General features: G+C 38.1%; 1 protein-coding gene across 1 annotated transcript in view; it reads right to left on the bottom strand.

Annotated features, from left to right (window-relative positions):
• The window catches only part of ipo11 (importin 11), a 119,577-nt gene that overhangs the window by 55,968 nt on the left and 43,356 nt on the right, over positions 1–20,253 (bottom strand). Inside the window, exons 16-19 of the mRNA XM_084947468.1 lie at positions 8,318–8,444; positions 1,796–1,829; positions 1,559–1,599; positions 1,339–1,455 (exon numbers count right to left, since the gene is read on the bottom strand). Of these exons, the coding sequence (XP_084803594.1) occupies positions 1,339–1,455; positions 1,559–1,599; positions 1,796–1,829; positions 8,318–8,444 (319 nt within the window). The remainder of the gene's footprint in view (positions 1–1,338; positions 1,456–1,558; positions 1,600–1,795; positions 1,830–8,317; positions 8,445–20,253) is intronic.

The raw sequence follows: 20,253 nt of genomic DNA, 5'->3' as shown, positions 1-20,253 counted from the left end.
TCAATCATTATCCTCCTCCTTCACAAAGCACTGTTCTAATACCAAAATGGTATCATACCCATTTCCGTTCTTAGATTACATCAAATCTTATGTTTAAATCATGTAAATATCTGGGTAGTTAGAGACTAAGTGGATGCCATCACTGTCATTCCTGTGTGAAATTACAAAATGTGATGGCACACTGTGCAATTTAGGTGCAGTTACTTTGCAGCCAGCCAACTCCAGGACATTTGAGAATGGCACTGAATTAACAACTACAGAAAGTATTCTGCCTTTTCTTGTACTGACTTGTGCTAGCCCTTTCTATTCCCTATAGTGGCTATGTGGCCGAGCTGCAGACCCCACACTGGGATTTTTTGCTCGATTACACCTTTATGAGGAGCCACCTAGGAGCAGAGAGAACAGTAAAAGAAAGAAAGAAAGAAATACTGTGGAGCCTTGAGGAGAAAGATAAAAAGTGAGAAAAACAGACCCACAAAACCACCCTAGGATGACATTTGTGAGACTGACAGCATAAAAAGTAGCTAAATCTCATATCTGTTATCATGCTCATTTCAACTCAACCCATATTCGTGGTTTCATTGCCTAGTTCCTCAACTGCTGCCACTCTTTACGGGTTCAAAATCCCTCGTGAGAACGGTTAGAATATTAATGGGACTTCCAGTGACACTAGACGTTTAGCCAGGACCAGTGACTGGGGGAAGACTTAACCAGATTGACAGTTTGCTAGGATAAAAGCCATTTTTGTGACAGATTTAAGTCAAGGAATTATTTAAGGGATGGCACTTAAAATGGATCTGAATAGAACGTAGGGGGGTCAAAAGGAAAGTCATTTTTTTGAGGGCTGGCAGTTAAATGGATTAAAACAACTTAATGGATGCTCAAAAAATCAAATCCATATGGTTACAAAAGCACTGCAGTGGCAGAGGAGAGACTGTATCTTCATTGTAAATGAGAGCAGACATCAGAACAAGCGCTGCTTGAGGCTTTGTGATTTACAAAGAATCAAGATTTGGGCTTTATCTTTTAAGACAGATGGCCGTTTTACCTTGGTGGTGTGGGTATAGTACAAGGTGACTGGTGATTTGTATCTGTGATTTGATGTTTTTTTAACAGCTTCACATGTCCCCTGCAGAGTCCAAGTCAATAAGTACAATTTGTGGAGTTACACTTCAAAGAGCACTGCCAGAATATATCTTTTCAGATGTCTAACACAAGGGCTCCTTCAAAGACACTTTGGAGTTTGCCTCAACTTTTCATACCGTAAATGTCATTGTGCCGTAATATAAAGATGCATATTACTTAAGGAAAACTTCTATCTGATATCAAACATCTTACCTGGATGCCTACTCTCTCGATGACACAGGAGATGACATGGAGCACCTGCATTTTAGTGTCGCACTCTGTTACCTGCTGCAACAACTGGAAGAGCAGCCCAAAGATGGACTCAAGATACTAAACAGGGAGACAGAATTTAAAATGTCAGACATAAATACTGATGTCTAAAAAACTTTTTTTGGTGTTTTCTAAAACTTGAATTTCAGAAACTTGTACTCACTGGAAGGAATTGTTCTGTCCGGAACTCAAAGTCATCGACAGGTGATCATGAGTTAAAGAAGAAGTCAAACTTTAGGTTAGACAGATGTTAAAGCAATTCACCAAGATACACTCAACCACTGTACTTTTGCTTTTGCAAGGTCGCAGTCAGTTTACAATAACACTCAAAAGAATGATAAATTCATGTGCTGCTGAAGTTAACTATCCTTATTTTCAAATAGGCCTATCAAAAGGATATTGAGTTTAAGAGTTGTAGCCGTCTCAATCCGCACCTATAAGAGGGGGAAAAAAAACATGGATCAGCAGGTAAAATTAAGCATCACATTATCCGTCTAAACCCATACAAACAAACTCACATCGGGAGAGAAAAAATAGAAACCATAAACCTAAAGTAAAACAACTTTTCAGAAATAAACAAAGCTAGTTTGCAAGGTACCATGTTAGCCTAATAAAGGTCATCGAAGTGGCTGCTCAGCTTTCTGTATCACAGCAGCATAATCTGGCAGTGAGTATGATGGCAGAAGGTTAAAGGTAAGAGACAACTTAGGGGCAAAAAAACTTAAATGCCAGTCTACTAACATGTCTCAAGCTTTAAATTCACATGCCTGTTTGGGTATATTCAGGTAAGATAACCCAGAACAGTCATAGGTCGTCATCCATCTAATGATCAGTTACAACTCTCAGGTTATTGCCTGTAAACTGACAAATGAGCGCAATTTGGGTGAAGAACCCTTAGGTGATCAGTGAGAATTTGCTTAAATCTGTTACTGTAGGAGGAAAAGAAAATCTTGTGAATTATGGACAGATGGACTGTGGACACATCAGCATGGCATGAACTTATTGGTCCTTTGGCCAGATTTGCTAACCCAGATCTGAGAAATTCTTTTAATACAACAAACCAATATGTGTGATTTTGACTATTTTGTTACGTTTTTAGCCTGCAAACATTTTTGCAAGGTCTGCATAGCAAATTTCCCCAAAAAGGTGCTTAAATTGCATTTTCCCTTCCACGATAATACAAATGGGGTTTCAAATCTGGATCACAGATCATCTCATATTCATACACTGACTGGAAAACTCAATTGGCCTCTGTCTTTCTGTTTGTGTTGTACAACACACACACACACACACACAAAAAAAATTCTTTATGAATATGGAGCACCCCATTGATCTGATCTTGACCCTCAGATTTTCTCTCAATACTTCTTATCTTGACTAAAAAATATTGACAGTTTCACAAGCATTACCATCATCATTTATGCACATAACACAATCATTTTCAAACAACACAAGAAGTTAAATAATCTTCTTTGATTTTTAAAGTTACTCTGTTAGGGTAAAGCCAGAAAACTGCAGAAATCAAAATTTTAATAAACAAGATTTGTGTTCTCCATTCTTATGACTGACACACACACACACACACACACACACACACACACACACGCACGCACGCACGCACGCACGCACGCACGCACGCACGCACGCACACACACACACACACACACACACACACACACACACACACACGTACGTATATTCTTTGCTTCCACCACGTCAATCATATCATAATTTATCCTCCTTATTTTCATGCATATTTCTACATGTATAAAATACTGCCAATTCCGAATTAAATGTATAATTGTTCTGTTTTTTAAAGGACAATAGTAGAAAGAAAAGGCGTTTGCATTTAATTTTTTAATTCAGAAATCACAAATATCTATAAAATCCTGAGCCATTTTTACTGAAGATTTTGGTCTCCATTTATTCTGCCTCATCATATCATGCCAAGTCAAGGTTTTGGAATTACTGGCACCAAACCAGTGGTATGATCACACTCACACTGGCACATTTTTCTCAATTATTAATTGACTTACTCAAATAAGCAGCATAACAACTTCTCCAGCTTGTGGTGTTTATACTTTTCTAACACTATGAACAGCTCATATTTCTGAAGCACAGAAAATAAACTGATTCTCATATTATTTTTTATTTTTAAAAAATGACATGACTGCAGTAACTGTAAGTAAGCATAATCTAAGGTCTGCATCTCTTTGGTAATTAACTTACAACTCACGCATTGACACATTAGGCAGCAGCTTAGTCAATAAAATATAAGCTGTATGATATTTGTCCACTAAACAGATATGATACATTTGACCATTTTAAATGAATACAATCATTTGTATAACAATAATAATATGGGCTAACAATATTATAAATCCATAGACAAAATGTTTAAGCATCTGTTCTATACTGAAAATACAGGTGACGAACAAAACAAATGGAAAAAGTACATTAATGAAAGATAAATCTGAAATTCAGACAGTCTGGTTTAGACACGAAGAAAAAACACAGCCCTTCTGTCTGCATGTTCATAAAATACTGAATATGGTTTTAATAATTCCGCATACATTAACCAGCAACAAAAGGAGTATGTTGATGAAGTGGACTCTGCAAGTGCCATCAGCACTGGCCTTGTTGGCAATTGGAATACTTATGAGTGAAACTACATTCTAATTCAACAAAGCATAGAGAAAAAACATGGGTTAAAAGATGGAGATAAAATACTCAGATGGGTCTTATACAAAACATACGTATTGTCCGACACTGATTCAGTCACATGAAACATTCACTTTAAAATGTTACTGATGTACAAAATATCTGAGGGGTTAAGAAGCCAAAAATAAAATAAAATAAAATAAAAATCATCAGATTTATGCCAACTATAAATGTAACTGAAGGTCTAACCAGGGAAAACTTACATTTAACCAACTCAGTGAATCTGACTAAGATAAAAGTAACGTGAAAAAGCAATACCAAATCCAAAACAATCATCTGAAGTAAAATGATAATGAGCATCATCTAAGAAACCTACATGCATATTAAGTAACACAAATGCATATCCTCTTCTGGAAAACATTTCAGCTAGTGCTCACTGAAAAATTGTAAGTGTTAATTAAAAAAAATGCTGGCAGATAAGCAACAACCATTTCCACAATTTGTAGTTACTGATGAGTTAAGTTGCTTTATAATACATGAGAGAGAAAAAAACAAATTAATGATTAGTGTTCACATAAATACGTGTATGTGTATGTATGTGTAAAAGCTCAAGGAGTTAAAAGCTTAAACTCACCACAAGACTATTTTTAACCTTTACTAAGACTCTGTGAGTAAACAAACAAGAATGCTGCAAAAACTAGAACACCTTGAAGAAAATGAGGAGATAAAAAAAAAACCTGTCACAATCCAAGTAACACGCATCTGTGATCTGTGATTTAGCTCATGAATGCCGCTGATGGATGCTAATAAAGCGTGTGCATGGATGGCTGTCTCACATATAAAGCTCCCGGAGTGTGCAACACTACCACAGAAGTCTGCGTATACTGCATACTTCTTTCTCAGAAGGAAAGCAATTACAGATATATTCGCATCTTGAATAACTAACCATGTTAAACCGGTTGTAAATACAATAACATAACTGTTGGATTGTACATGCAATTTACAGTGCAAACAGCAAACCAAATACATACTAGACTCCAATTAGACACAGACCACTTCCTGTAGAAGAAAACACCCTTATTAATGATACTCTTTTTTATCCAATAAGCAATTAACTTGAAATGATTAGCATCGCAAAACTATTTAAGAGAGCATGCTTGTGATAATCAAAATGTTAATCTGATCAAGACACCGAGGGCCACTGCCTTATCACCCTTTTTAACAGTAAATGGCACCATAAATTACAAAAAAGCATATCATATTGCATTCAGTACAATGACTGAGGCCTTTAACTCATCGGGAAAGTATTACAGGTCACAGATCATGTTGTTTTTACCATAGACTTCTGCACAATTAGACTTCTTTATGCAACCAAATGAGCTTCCTTTTTCCATAACAATGAAGAGTTTGCTGCACTGCAGCATGAGCTCCTACATCTATCTTTTAAATACAATGTGACTATGACAAGGCGCTTCAGTCTAATTTTTGGACACAATATGTCATAATTAAATAAGTGAATAACTTTCCATGTTAATAAGGAAAACAGAGCAGCAACAAGGATATTAACAACTTAGATTGTTTATAAGTCTCGAGGTTTGATTAACAATTCATTCAGGTAAAGACTTTCTAATTGGCCCCGACAGATGCTGATCAGGAACTACAACATGATTAGTGAGCTGGTCAGTTATGTAAATGCAGGTTTGTATGAGAAAATGCCGCTGAAATGGTAACAGCACTGAAATTAATCTCTACTTTATATCACAAACGATTTACAAAGTCCATTTACCTACACAGGGTGTAAATAAGAGTAAAATAGATAATACTGACATGTAACTAAATTATCACATTAAGTGCGCATTTTTTTTAAGTGCAATAAAAACCATCTGTGCACAACATCTGGATCAAAGCAGCCAAACGTATATAAGGTAACACCACACAAATTATGATCAAAGTTCAGGCTGGATCTTTAAAAAGCAAAAATCATTAGTGATTTCAATTAGGCTAAATTTGATATAGTGGCGCTACACATTTAGACTACCTAAGAGGCAGAACAAGACAAGTCTGTTTGAACTATGAAATGCTGCCTTCAAGCTGCAATCACTGAAAACATTATTGAGTTATTTTTTTCCCCCCTCCTGTTTTGCCAAGAATATCACTATAGCAAATTTCCTTGATCTATCATGACATCATTTTGAGGCTCACTTCACTACAACTTAAATTTTGTTTCGGTAGAACAAAGACAAATCTGAGGCCAGCAGATTGTGCGAGTGTGAGTGTTGGGGAGTTGAAACTGTTACAACTGTTTTGATATTTGTACTCCCCAAGACATCTGAAGGACTACAGCAGTGCTCATCAATTGGCATATCAGATGTGCCTTTATTAGTCAAGAAGACTGCAGGCTTTTGCACGGCATAGACTTGTGCTTGGTTATCTGGGTCATAGCTATAGATACAACTCTCCCCACCATTGAATATTTGACATGGAAATTGGGCCTTTTCATGTAAAAACAAATTTGCAAAATTTATATAACTATAAATTTGTTAACTATATAACTATCATTAGCTTACAGCTTTAAGTGTTTAAGGTATGTGCTAACTAAAAATAAAGACAAGATGATAGTTTATTAAATTTTAATGAAACAGCCGTCTGCTCCTTCCTATCTAAAATATAACGGGACACCGGAGTATATTCTCGAGCATCTCACACTTCTGATAATCAGTTGTCTGCTTGACGTTTATTCAGCTGTGCAAAAACTATAACTTTAATCTCAGCCAAACCGATTTACTCAGGAACAAATAAAATACTAAATTATTTTGTGACCCAGAAAGAATAATAAGAGTAATATTAAAACTAACTAGCTGCCGCCATTGTTGGAAACTGAGCAGGGCAGCGCTATAAATTCTGGGATAGGTTGGGCCACGAAGTATACACCCGACCCATCCTTCAAATCTGGGGAAACGAAGGCCGCATTTGTCTTTGAGTCTTCGAATTTGGACAGTCTTCGTCATGCCGCTGTAATGTAATCGGCCTACAATTGCACAGGAGGATGCGGTTCCTGAATTTGGACACAGCTACGATACTGGACACTGCTGCTTCTTCTCTGTTTCAGTCCGCTATTACACTCTTAAATCCTACTACTTATTCCTGCATCTTTTGTGATCTTACAAAGCTTCAAACGACGCGTCGACTATTAAATTAGTCGTTGACGATTTTGATAGTCGACGTAATCGTGACTAGTCGACTAATCGTGGCAGCCCTAAAGTACACACGTTTTTATTCTAAATTCTAACCTATAAAAATGACTGACAACTCCTGTTGCATGTACAGGAACGGATAGAAACACTCAGTTCCACAAAAAGTGAGCCCGTTTGAATGACATGTTCCTGATTTGTTCAGGTCTGCTATTTGAATTGTATTTGAACCCTGAACAAACTTCTCTAAGAGCATTAAGTAGTGTTTCACAGCTTAATAGAAGGTTGTTGAAATTCAAATGCGCAGTACATTTTCCAGTCTACATACAGGCACAAATCTATCTCTGTTAATAGTGAGTAACTATCCTAACTAGCCACCTACTGGCAAAGAAAAGTCAGCAATCTGCAATGAATTTTACTCAATATACATGAAATGTATTTTGTATTCAACATCATACCCCCACAACATGACAGATGATAATTGAGTGTCAGTTAGTGGACACAGAAAATGATATTTAACTGCTACCTCTTGAGTGAACCAATCCCTGATCACATTTCTGGCTGTTCGGAGATTAAGTTTTAAAATCTTAACTTTAATTAAAATGCTATCATATTACTAGATATAAATTATGTTAAAAGAAAACAATCAAGTGCATGAGGCAGAAAGCATATCAAATGATTAATCTAATTTTACCTTAAGGTGAAACTCAGTCCAAATTGGGGTTATGGTTTTGTCAAGGCCACAGCTAAATAAAAATGTTAGTGGATAGTAAAGGAAAAATTCAAAATATAAAATCTACAGTAAACAGTAAGTTGAGAAAAAAGATGGAAAAAGCTTGTCACAAACTCTGATTACATTTGGCTTTTTTATGTAGAAAGATGGCAGCACAGTGGCTGTGGTTTCACGCTATTAAGCAGAAAACTGTTTGTGTAGCCGGCTGTGCACTTTCACTAACAGCCCATTTCAGTCATTATGAACTGAACAGGAGGTTTTTTTTGTAAGAGAACCTGGCACATTAATCACCAAGCAGTTTTGAGTGGGAAAAAAAACCTGTATGTAGCTGCCTTACCACCAAGTCGGGATCCTGCATGAGACTTAAGATGACCTCATAGAGTAAAGGTCGAAGGTCAGATTTGAACTTGACAGAAATCCACTGCCCTATTAGCCAGATGACTCGTCGACGAATCAACTTGTACCTGCAGGACAGAAGAAGACAAAGTAACTTTTAGCTGAAAACCTGAACAGATGACTACTCTGTGCTCTTCAATTATATCGTAATATGGAGAAATTAACCAGCTGGCGCTATAATCTTAGAACCATAATGTGAATACACAGCAGTAGTTAGCAGACCATTTAAAACTGCTGGGCCTATTCAAATAATGAAATCTGCACTGTCATTGTTTAAGGCTTATTCAGAATTGTTTTTTGTGTTGTGTTTTTTTATTGTTGCCTCCTGTATGCTGGAGGCTATGGCACAATTTGCGCTCTCAGGTAAATATCACTGTCACTTTATTACACCCTAGATAAGTCTGAACTTGGAGTGTAAAGAATGTATTTGTTCAGACATATTCTACTGTATGTGCATTTGTTTAGCTGAATTCATATGAGCAAGAAACTGAAAGCCTGAGGGACAATGAATCTTGTGACTAATGACCAAGTAAGAGAATTGGCCTAGTTAGAAAACTAGAATACTTAATAAAAAAAAAATACTTGTGTGGAGTAGTTATGTGACAAAAGCAAGCTGCATGTCTAAATTGCAAGACGCTATACGTTTGGAAGTTATTTTTCAGACAATTATATTTGGCAAGCTCCTTTTGTATGTCTAAGGACCACCTGGACAGTAATGATAGGGACTGAAGGACAAGGGAAGAGACAGATGAGGATAGGGAGTGACACTCTTGTTGGCTTCCTGTCAAACATCCACAGGGAGGCAGAGATCATAGCCTGGGCCACCAGCCAGAAGATGCTAAACAACAGTATGACTCAGGAGGTGGAGATGGAAAAACAACCTTGCATGTGTGCATTAGAGTCGTGCTGATGGAGGATGATGTCAGGGATCGATGACGGTCAAAAGGTTAATAGTGATAGCTCACCAGTCAAGGCTATTTTTTTCCAGTTTACCCACTGATGCAATAAATCGATAATATTATCATTGTTCTGAGATTCATAATAATTTTTAAAAAAGCCAAGCTACAGTGTCCCGCTTCCACATATAACCAATACCTGCAACACAGAGGGGGACGATATAGTAAAACCATAACAGGGTACATATTATATCGAGTGGATACACATGGATACCACAGTGGTATGATGCTCTGGCACCCAGCAGCGATGCCATCACTCACTGGAGATACCATGAGGGGCAACAGGACGACTGGACTATGAAGCAAATCGTCAGCTCTAGTGTGTATGCACAAAACAAGCTACAAGTCTTGATCTTAAAAAAAAATGTATAGCAAATAACATTAAATGAAAGACCTGCTGCACAGGATCACATTTAGAAACTAAAGTGGTTAAAGTGCTCAGCAGAACTGGAGCATCAAAGAAGAATGAACAATCCATCGATGACCTTTAAAGTAAAATAGAGTTAACCAGACAAACTGGATTTCCACAGGTTTTTTTGAGGCAATAACACGTGATGGTTCCAAAATGAGAAAGCAGGTATGCCAATGCCACTGGCAGTAAACAGGCAACTGGGAACATTCAACCAGCTCTCAATAAATCAAAATGCTAGCATCTCTGATCCAAAGAGAGAGTGACACTGCATGTAAATTATCCCATGATCATCTGTTATCATACTATCACTCACACAAGTTAAAATCTGCGGCTATTGCTAATGTTTGATGTTCTTAAAACTCTGAGAATATAGTACCTTTATCCTTTAGACTTGCACCACTTTTCCTTAATCTAACAAAATTTCAGCTTCATGTTTGAACCCTACTTACTTTCCACCAAAACCTTAATAACGGTCCCTTCAAATCTTGGCCCCAATAAAATTTCCATATTGCTTTCAACTCTGGAATAAGTCTAAGGGCAAGCATTTAATTAACGAATAAGCACACATATGAGGCATCAACAGGCACATCCAAGAATCAACAGGCAATGGCATCGGCTTTAATTAAAGAGAGTTTGTCTGCATCCAAAACGAGGAACCAGCCAGAAAAATTGGCAATGTGGAAGGAGATGCATGATGCTCAGATCACAGACGTCAGGAAAGTTTAGAGACAAAAACTGCGACCACAGCAGCATTGCCACACAAAAATGAGACGGCATCGTGAGCCAAGATTGGTAAAGACAATTTTTTAAAATCTGCAAATGCTAACATGTATGCATTTTTTAATCTTTAATTCTGTGGCACAGGAATTTCAGCAGAGTTCAGGGCTGAATTTGAAGAGTTATGATTAACAGACAAAGAAGGAAAGTCCATGTAAGGAACACATTTCCTGATTTGGTGATGGTTTATCAATGTTTGATTTTTGGCAAGTATCTGTCCCGCACAAAGAAATAAACAACATTTCTGTATGTAAGCAATATTTTTTCTAGATTATGTTGTAGAAAACCAGTTGCAAAATGTCTTTGAGTATCCAACAAATAAATCTTTAACCGTCTCAGCATTATTTCTGACTTTGTACTGACGTGACTAACAGACTACACATTTCCAGGGCTATGTTGCATCTGTGCATGACTGGAAAAAAAATACTGAATATCTGCTTCAGCAAGGGAGATTACAGGTGGTACAGTCTATTATTAGTGCAGTAGCAAAGTGGAAGAAAAGATTAGAGAAGCAGATGGACAGACAGGTTGACAGAGGTATTTGTCAAAGGTCAGACATGACTCATCCATGCTAAAGCTGTTTCCTCCTCCACAACTTCACACAGCTGTCAGGAACCCTGTTCATCATTTCTGGCAAGCCCATGGGAAATCCGTGGACAGAAATGAGCCCAAAGGAATTTTACATTATTGCCGAGAAAGAAATCTTGCACAGTTGAGGCCACATAAATGTAATTTATTTCATACATTGCTGTGTGTATGTAAAACTTTATTTTCCCAATACTTAAAATTTCTAAGCAATGTAGTGTGAGACTTCCAAGTCTGAAAGTATGAAGAACCTTTTACACAGTGGCACAAAAGAATTCCCTTTACCATTCCTGCAAAAAGCGATTCAGCCTGGGTCTAAGGTTCGAGTGAACAGTTCTACATCACTGCCGTAAAGATTTAAGCACCATTTTTAGATTTTAGGACTCAAATTTAATTTGCTTAGTCAACACCAAATGGAAGAGCTTGTAAGTCACAATCAGAGCTAATGCAAAAGAAACTGAAGAAAATGCAATGATATGACAAGTAGTATTAAAAAAAAATAGCTGCTGCCAGAGCTACCCCTCATCTTCAAGTAAATGCACCTTTAGTACAAATGTGAAAATCCTACATCACCTCATTTCAGCTACTGTATTCAGAAGATTTTCACAAAACTTGACCTCTGGTCACCTAAAGGTCAAGGTTACGATAATCGAATGCATCCAAGGTTTTTAGTAGATGCGCCTGTGGAATCATATTGAAAATCCTAGGTGTCATCTTTCTCGAGTGATCCTGTTCACAGGATTTACAGAACACTTAATCTCAACTAGTCCTAAGAATTTTAGATGTATGCCGCCTCATGAGTTACTGTATTCACAAAGTTGGGTGTCCAAGCTGCCTGTGATAGCACAAGACTTCATGGTTGAGGGATAAAAATGGAACCCCAATACAGTCCCAAACAACAGTTCAAGACTACTTGAAAAATGGCACACACACAAAAAAATAAATAAAAATCACATTGCATGGTTGGATCTTAACAACTTTCCAAGCAGAGCTTCAACATGTAACAAGGAGAAATGGAAGTGAGTGAATGCTTTATTTAAAAAAAAAACAAAAAAAACAAAACAAAACAACAACACACAACAGAAATCAAACTTCCAGGAATTGGAGTTGGATCGTCTCAGTGTCTTGACAGACAGCCAACTGGATCCTCCGGCTCAGTGCTGGTTAAAATTTTTGGGTCTTCCACTTGACTTTTCATAACCCTCAGGATCATTTAAAAAATTCCAAATGACTGCCTTGCTGCGTCCCACCTCAGCAGCAATGGCGCGCTGTGAGAGACCCTGCTTATGCAGTTCAACAACCCGACCTTGTTCAAAAAGGAAAAGTTTTGGGGTTTTTTGCCTTTGCCATCAGAATGTCATGACTAGGGATGGGTACCGGTATCCGGTGCCATGATGGCACCGGTTCTGACATAAACGGTAGTAACCAGACCGAAAAGCAGCGCACATTTCGGTGCTTTATTTCGGTGCTTTTTTTTTCCTGAGCTGTGATACACTTTAGATTCTAGCCAATCATTTTACGTTTCCGAGGATAGTAGGCGGGTCCAGGTACGTACGTTCTTTTAGAGCAGAGCTACAGATTAAAAATGCCCAAGGAGGACCGGTCAAATGTATGGCTGTACTTCACAGCAAAATATGCAAACTCAGCAGCCTGCAACAAGTGCTTTAAGGTGATACTGTGATACTGTCAAAGGAGGTAACACCTCAAATCCGATGAAACACCTGGCGACGCATAGCGTTTTTTTTAAAAGCCGAGAAATGCGCCGTATTTGATAGCTTGCTGCAGACCTCACTCCGTGCACATCTACTGCGGGTGGGTTGCCAGTTATCGGACCCGGAGCAACATCCCCAAAAACCCGAAGAATAGAGTCCTGGCCCCTAGCCCTGCCAGTGTAGCAGAAATGATGACGGATGATGATGGCAGCAGCAGCCGTTCTTCTCTGCGTGAGTAGCTTAATGTTGTTCGTGTGTAATTTACGTTGAGTAGGCTAACCACGTTATTACATTAATGCATGTAAGGTGAACTAGCAAACATCATCATAGCTACATGCGGCTGTCTTCTTGTTTGATGGCAGATGCTCCCTTCACCCTGGCCAAAAAGGCTAAAATGACCAAAGAAAAAGTGGAAAACAGTTAAACATGAGAGGTTTTTGGATAAAGTTTGTGTTTTTTCCATTGTTTAAGCACTGCTTCCAGCCAAGAGTGATACCATATATGCCCCATAGCTGCAGAAAAGGCTAACATTGTTATCTTTTTACAAAAAAACAGCTGAACATGAGAGGTTTTTGGACAAAGTTGGTGTTCTCCATTCTTTAAGCACCGGTTTGAGCACCGTTTAAGCACCGGCACCGTTTCAAAAGTACCGGTTTGGCACTGGTATCGGATAAAACCTAAACGATACCCATCCCTGGTCATGACAGCGTGACTACCTGACAGAAAGTAACAATAAATCCACTTTTTTGCACAGATTTGACCTTTTAAAAGCATGTGGTCATAAACTTTTGATCACCCTGTTTCAGTTTAAGCCTGGTTTTCAATTAATTGCATGCTCAAACAAATGTTTTGTCTCCCTCCCATTTCTTCTTGTCACATGTTGAAGCTCTACTTGGAACCTTGTTAAGATCCAACCATGCAAAATGTGATTTATTTATTTATTTTTTTGCCATTTTTCAAGTGGTCTTAAACTTTTGTTCTGGACTTCATAATAAGCCCATTTTTGTGAGTGCTTGTTTTCCCCAAGACTTGACCCCATGTAAACGTGTTTGTATCACAACGTGCTAACCTAACAAAAATCAACCCAATGTGTCTAAAACTAGCAATAAGAGAACACCAAGACTTAAAAGGTAACAACTTTGAAAATTCTCTTGGCTAACCAACAGATGCTTTTTACTCCAGACAGACACATCAAGCAACAAAAGGGAATGTCAAAGTGCCAAAGTGTTTCACAGCCTTCTATGCTGGCAAAGCCTGGAAGCAAAATAATTGAACACAAACCATATACCTGTTTAGGTTACAAAAAATGTGTTTTTTAGGCTAAACTGGGATGTCCAAGTAAATAACACACACAAAAAAAAGTTCTCAGCTATGTCCAAATACAAGTCATGTGTTAGTTCTGAATATGTATGAGCTTCAAGATGCCTCACTATCTCCTCTGTTCTTGTCAGGCACGCTGTCCCGTCACAGGTAAGACAGCTGTTTTGGCTTAGGCAGAAAAGGGAGGAAAATAGTGACAGCAAGTTAAAAATTAAAGTACTGTTTCTCATAAGGGCTCAAGTGTGACTGTACACAATGTGCATCTGTGTAGTCATTATGCCAAATACTGACAAACAACTCACTGGCTGCCTGAGGCTCAGCCATAGGTGTAAGCCACACACAGCAGCTTTGCTGACAGATTTGGGTGTGAATACATGCACTGTTACTACTTCACACCAAGTGATACAAGCAGACTTATCCAGGGCCTAAACTTATCATGAAACCTGCAAACTGCAAGAGGTGCAAGGGCATTATTAAAGCCTTGTAAGAAAAAATACATTAAAAAAAAACCAAAAAAAAACCACAAGCTAGCAAATAAACATCTACATAGCTTCTACTGGATGAGCGGCTCAGAAGCATTAGATGGAGGGTGATTTGTCTTTAATACAGCCATCACAATTCACAATCAATATCATTTGAATGCAAATTATATTCAAGTTGTTTTTAAGTCTTGTAAGTAACTCAGATCTCAGTTGTAAACACCATGAACTGTAGACTTTTTAAGTTTGCATTCTTAGGCAACACTTTGCTAAACAGTTAGGGACCCACAGCCCTGAAATGCTGATTTGTTTTAAAATGGAATGGAAATTTATTCTTTCTGATCTAAAGAATATATTCAACCCTAAAGAAACAACTCAAGATGATAAGTGGCACAGAAACCGTATCCAAGCAGGAAACAGAAAATCCTGTGAGTGAAAGGAGTTTGCCAAAGACATTGATTCAGCTATTGCAATGATACTGTTATTTGCAAAGAAACAGGTTTTTCTTGCATTAATAACAATTATACCTGTCACCTGAGCATATTACTGTGGATCTCTGGGATTCTATTATGTGTGAAAATGTGAGATCACAATATGCACGCCATATTAAACACTCCCAACAGTGAATACCCAAAGGGCCAAGGAAGGCAGACAGTGCAGCATCTGGGAATGTTCTGGTAACAGTGACAAATGTGCATCAAGTAAGTGTGTCAGCCAGAAAACCTGCTTTGAATGTGACGTCTGCAAATACCAAACAGGTATTGTCCCTCTGCTTCTTTCTTCTTACTGACACTGCCAAGTTAGAGAGCTATTTTAGCTATTCTGATGCTGTGCTTTATTTGTTGCTAGTAGTGGCTGGTGTGTGTGCGTGTGCGTGTACTGCCCTAATCTCTTTACATACTCAAATTATCACAAGATGTAAGGCCCCCACTTAAATAGATGAATACATTTTAAAGTTTTTAGATGTTTAGGTTAGGTCAAGCATGCTGATTAAAATTGAGCAAGTACATGTTATGGCTGGTTAAAGTTTCGCCCAAGCATTCATAAGATGAGCAGCGACTCAGATTGGTGGAACCAAACCCTCTATTTCCTAACGAGTCCCTTTCCCCGTCTAATTACTTTACACCAAATAAAGTGTATGAAGCTACTAAAATGAAAAAGTGAGTTCTAAGTAGGGCTGCCACGATTACGTCGACTAGTCACGATTACGTCGACCATCAAAATCGTTGACGACTAATTTAATTGACCCTGTGCACGAGAAAATGCTAACTTCCTAGTTTGAGACCGGATGTGGGGTTGTACATTTCCGGTAGCTTTACTTTGCGGTCAATCGCTACTGCGAAGATATACTCCAAAATCATGTCCAAAACTCGAAAACAAAAAGATCGCGTTAAGTTACAAAGAGCAGAAGGTGGGAACACTCACCACTGTTGTGTCATAAAAAATCTAATGATCAATTTTGACGTTTAAGGAGTTTAGATCGATCAGTTGTTTGCATCACTGCAGCAGAAGACACATCGTCCGCATTCAGAAGCACATCTCTGTATAGTGACTGGTCTTATGATTTAAACAGGCAAATGTTCATTATTCAAACTACAGGTGAAGAATAGTCAAACCAGATGTTTCCCCGTTATGTCGATATCAGCTAGTCAAATACACACCTACACAGCATGTTAACAAACCGTGAAAAAAGCCACACAAAAAATGAATGATTGCTGGTAAGGGTTTCTATACATTAGTATGTATGAAGGGTATGTTGTGACTTACCTTCAAAATTACAGCGGTCCCTCGCTAATAACGCGGTTCACCTTTCACCTCGCTGTTTCGGAGATTTTTTAGTGCAAGTTTGCATGCTTTTTTTTACATCACATTGTGTCCTGCATCCTGATTGCTGCAGACGATCTCCGTGACGTCTCTACTGTACGGTACAGAATTGCTGCATCAATCGTGAGCAGTGTGACTCTGAAGTGCAGTACTGTATGTCCACGATGTCCACGAAACGTTTTGCACCGTCAAAAAATAAAATTGGCTACTTGATTTCACCTATCGCTGGTTATTTTTAGAACATAACACCCGCGATAAACGAGGGACAGCTGAGAAATATAACATTTGAATCCCTTTTCTCTTTTGCTCTGAGGCGCGGGGAAAAAATATCGACAAGTCGATGAACATCATTTACAGATATATTGGGTAAATGCCCAAAACATCTATAGAAATGTAAATCGCCGCTTGATTCATTCATTTGCTTAACTTGGTTTGGACCGTAAACAGGGCGTGAATAGGACACCGGAAACAAAGCTCCCCACAGGAGTTTCCGCACCGGAAGTAGCATATGCTAACGTGCACATAGTCAATAGTCGACGCGTCATTTGAAGCTTTGTAAGATCACAAAAGATGCAGGAATAAGTAGTAGGATTTAAGAGTGTAATAACGGACTGACACAGAAGATGGCAGCAATGCATGTACAAGGATGCCAGCTGCTGTTAAACCCCGAAGAAGGAGAAGCTGTGTCCCAGAATTCATAGCGCGGCCCTGCTCAGTTTCCAACAATGGCGGCAGCTAGTTAGTTTTAATATTACTCTTATTATTCTTTCTGGGTCACAAAATAAACGTTTAATATTTTCAGGTGAGAATGTAGCTGTATAAACTTCAAATATTTGCTCAGTTTATCAAGACACCACATATTTTCAAAAGCGCTCCGACATTTTCAGAGACGTCTGTTACCCACCAGCTTGATAGCTAGCCGGGGGCAAGGCTCACTAGAGCCCGTGAGAACACCGGACTCCTGGCAAATCGTTTTCAAACTCACCGCCGTCTTTCGCTACTCAGGTTAAACATGATATATAAGTCACTTAGATAACCTAAAAATGTTATTGTTTGGCTTTTTTTTTTAGTATTTTATTTGTTCCTGAGTAAATCAGTTTGGCTGAGATTAAAGTTATAGTTTTTACACAGCTGAATAAACGTCAAGCAGACAACTGATTATCAGAAGTGTGAGATGCTCGAGAATATACTCCGGTGTCCTGTGCTATTTTAGATAGCAAGGAGCAGACGGCTGGGTTTATTAAACTTCACCGAAACAATCTGCAGATTTCATTAAAATTTAATAAACTATCATCTTGTCTTTATTTTTAGTTAGCACATACTTTAAACACTTAAAGCTGTAAGCTAACGATAGTTACATAAGAGCAGATAGGGCTGCTGATTATGGCAAAAATGATAATCACGATTATTTTCACTGAAATTGAGATCTCGATTATTTGACGATATTTATTTAACAATAACAATGTATTGAATAATGACTTTAAAAAATAATATAAAATAGTATGCAAATACTGATAACAGTGCAAATGTTTGCAATATAAGAAATAAATGAAAAATGTAAACATCTATGTTTAGTGAACTTTGCAGTGTTGCTCTGTGGTGCAGCTACGACACCGTAGCAAAGTTTACACACTATGTCCACTTGATCCACGTCTGACTCCGCGAACCCATAATGTTTCCACACCACTGAAGTTTTTTTTTTTTTACCTCTCTTTTCAACCAACGGCAGTCACTCTCCTCTCCAAATAACTTCTGCTTAGCTTTCCGAGCTTCCCTCGGGTCCTCTTAATTGTTGTGACGCGTGTTCAAAATGCAGAGAGGTGCGCTCGATTTGCCCACGGAGCAGCGCGAGAGTAAAGCACAAGGGAGGTGCTAATAATCGGCTCAGTCATTTTTAATGATCGTTGAAAGCCCAGATCGTAATCGAGATTAAAATTTGATTAATTGAGCAGCCCTAAGAGCAGATGCAATAAGTTGTATGTTTTAAGTCCAATGGACGCATGATCTGATTAGTCGACTAATTGCAAAAATAATTGGTGACTAGTCGACTATCAGAATAATCGTTTGTGGCAGCCCTAGTTCTAAGTGGCATGAAAAACACAGTGATGGAAAAACTTTGCTCAACTGGCTAGGTGTTGCTATTCAGGGAAGGAAAATGGTATACTACACAATAGTGTAAACCTGCATGGAAATCAGAACAGAAGATCATCTAAGAACCTTAGACTTTAATTGCTTGTTTTTGTATACTCAGTCACTAGGAGGAAAAACCCCTTAGTTTAGCAAATAAAGTGATTATTATCATTTCCATAAGCACAAACATGTAATTAGTAACAATATCAGGTATTAAATATAGTAATAATCATATCAAAAATTGTAGCAATACAATTCTTTAAAAGAAAGGACTATTAGAACATTTTAAAGGTGTGATACTTTCAAAAATGTCGCATATCACAGAAAGTTGAACAAAGCAGAGATAAGTCAGGTGGCACAGGCCACTACAAGTAATTACAAGTCTACAATAGAACACTTCATGATCTGGACCCCACAATTCAGCAGTATCAAATCCACCTACACACCTTTGGGGTGAACTTCAAAGCAGCATCAGTAAAAAAAGAACTTCCACTTATAAACCTTGGGGAGCTGTGCAAAGCACTAATGTCTGCTTGGTTAGCTTTGATACCAAGAGCACGACGGCTCTGTGGTTCAGTAAGTGCCACAAGGGTGACAACTCTTTAAAATGTGGGCCTTTACTGTATGGAACAGTGACTTTCAACTTTATAGCCACGGAGTGCATATATAGATATACTATATAAAATGAGTAGTTCAGATCCACTGTATATCAAAAAACCTGCAGATCACACATATTTGGAAGTTTAAAGTGTTTGGATTGCAGTCATAATAAAGTGTTCTGAATATACAGCTTTAACATCAGGTGGCTTTAGATCAACTAGGTAGGAACGTGTGCATATGTGTGTGGGAGGGGGGTTAGCGGGCTGTGATAAGGCAGGTTACAAACAGCAAGTTAATTGCAGTAACATTACACAAGTGTATTCTTATTTGAAGTACACCCCACTGAGAGCTGAGAATAAAATACTACATTGCAACTTGAAAAACAAGATAATATACTGACAGTGTAAAGACAAGCATCACAAAGATGAAGTCCTTTAACAGATGTAGGCAGTCATGCATGAGCACTTGAAAACAGAAACCTCTGACTGCTACAGAGAAAAACTCCACACACCAAGGGAGATCATCAAGCATGTCCCTTTTTAAACCATCCATGATGAATACACATTCCAACTTCAGAAGCCCCATCAAAGTACTGTGGGAACCATGTGACAGAAACACAGCTTCATTTGCACACCACAACAGAGAAATCAATGAGAGTTGAAAAGTTTATCTGCTGTCCTCGATGTAACTAACCTTGGCTTTGCTGAATCCGAGTACAGCTCAAGGATATGTTTTATATGACTTGCTTTGTTTTGGTGGACCACGAGTCGGAATATTGACTGACTGATTGATAAGGCCAGTGTCTTTTTATGATCACATTTTTACTGAGAAGATAAAAGACAATAATGAATTTATATTGTAAGCAATGAACAGGCTGTTCCACTGTGTGCCACTCTTTCACCATCATCATGAAACATTGAAAGTATTTTATTTTAAAAACAAATACACAGACTCATTTTGTAAAATTTATGACACATATTGAGTGTCACGCTTCTTTGAGTAGTCATACCACAGTGTCTACTGCTTTGATTGTGCATTCACACAGTAGTGCAAAAAGAACTACGAGACTCATTGCTTCACCA

Source organism: Perissodus microlepis, chromosome 12 (assembly GCF_051167445.1).
Source record: "Perissodus microlepis isolate ML-2025 ecotype Zambia chromosome 12, ASM5116744v1, whole genome shotgun sequence".
Classification (NCBI taxonomy): Eukaryota; Metazoa; Chordata; class Actinopteri; order Cichliformes; family Cichlidae; genus Perissodus; species Perissodus microlepis.
Note: the sequence above shows the minus strand (reverse complement) of the source record. Positions and strands in the feature narration are given on the sequence as shown.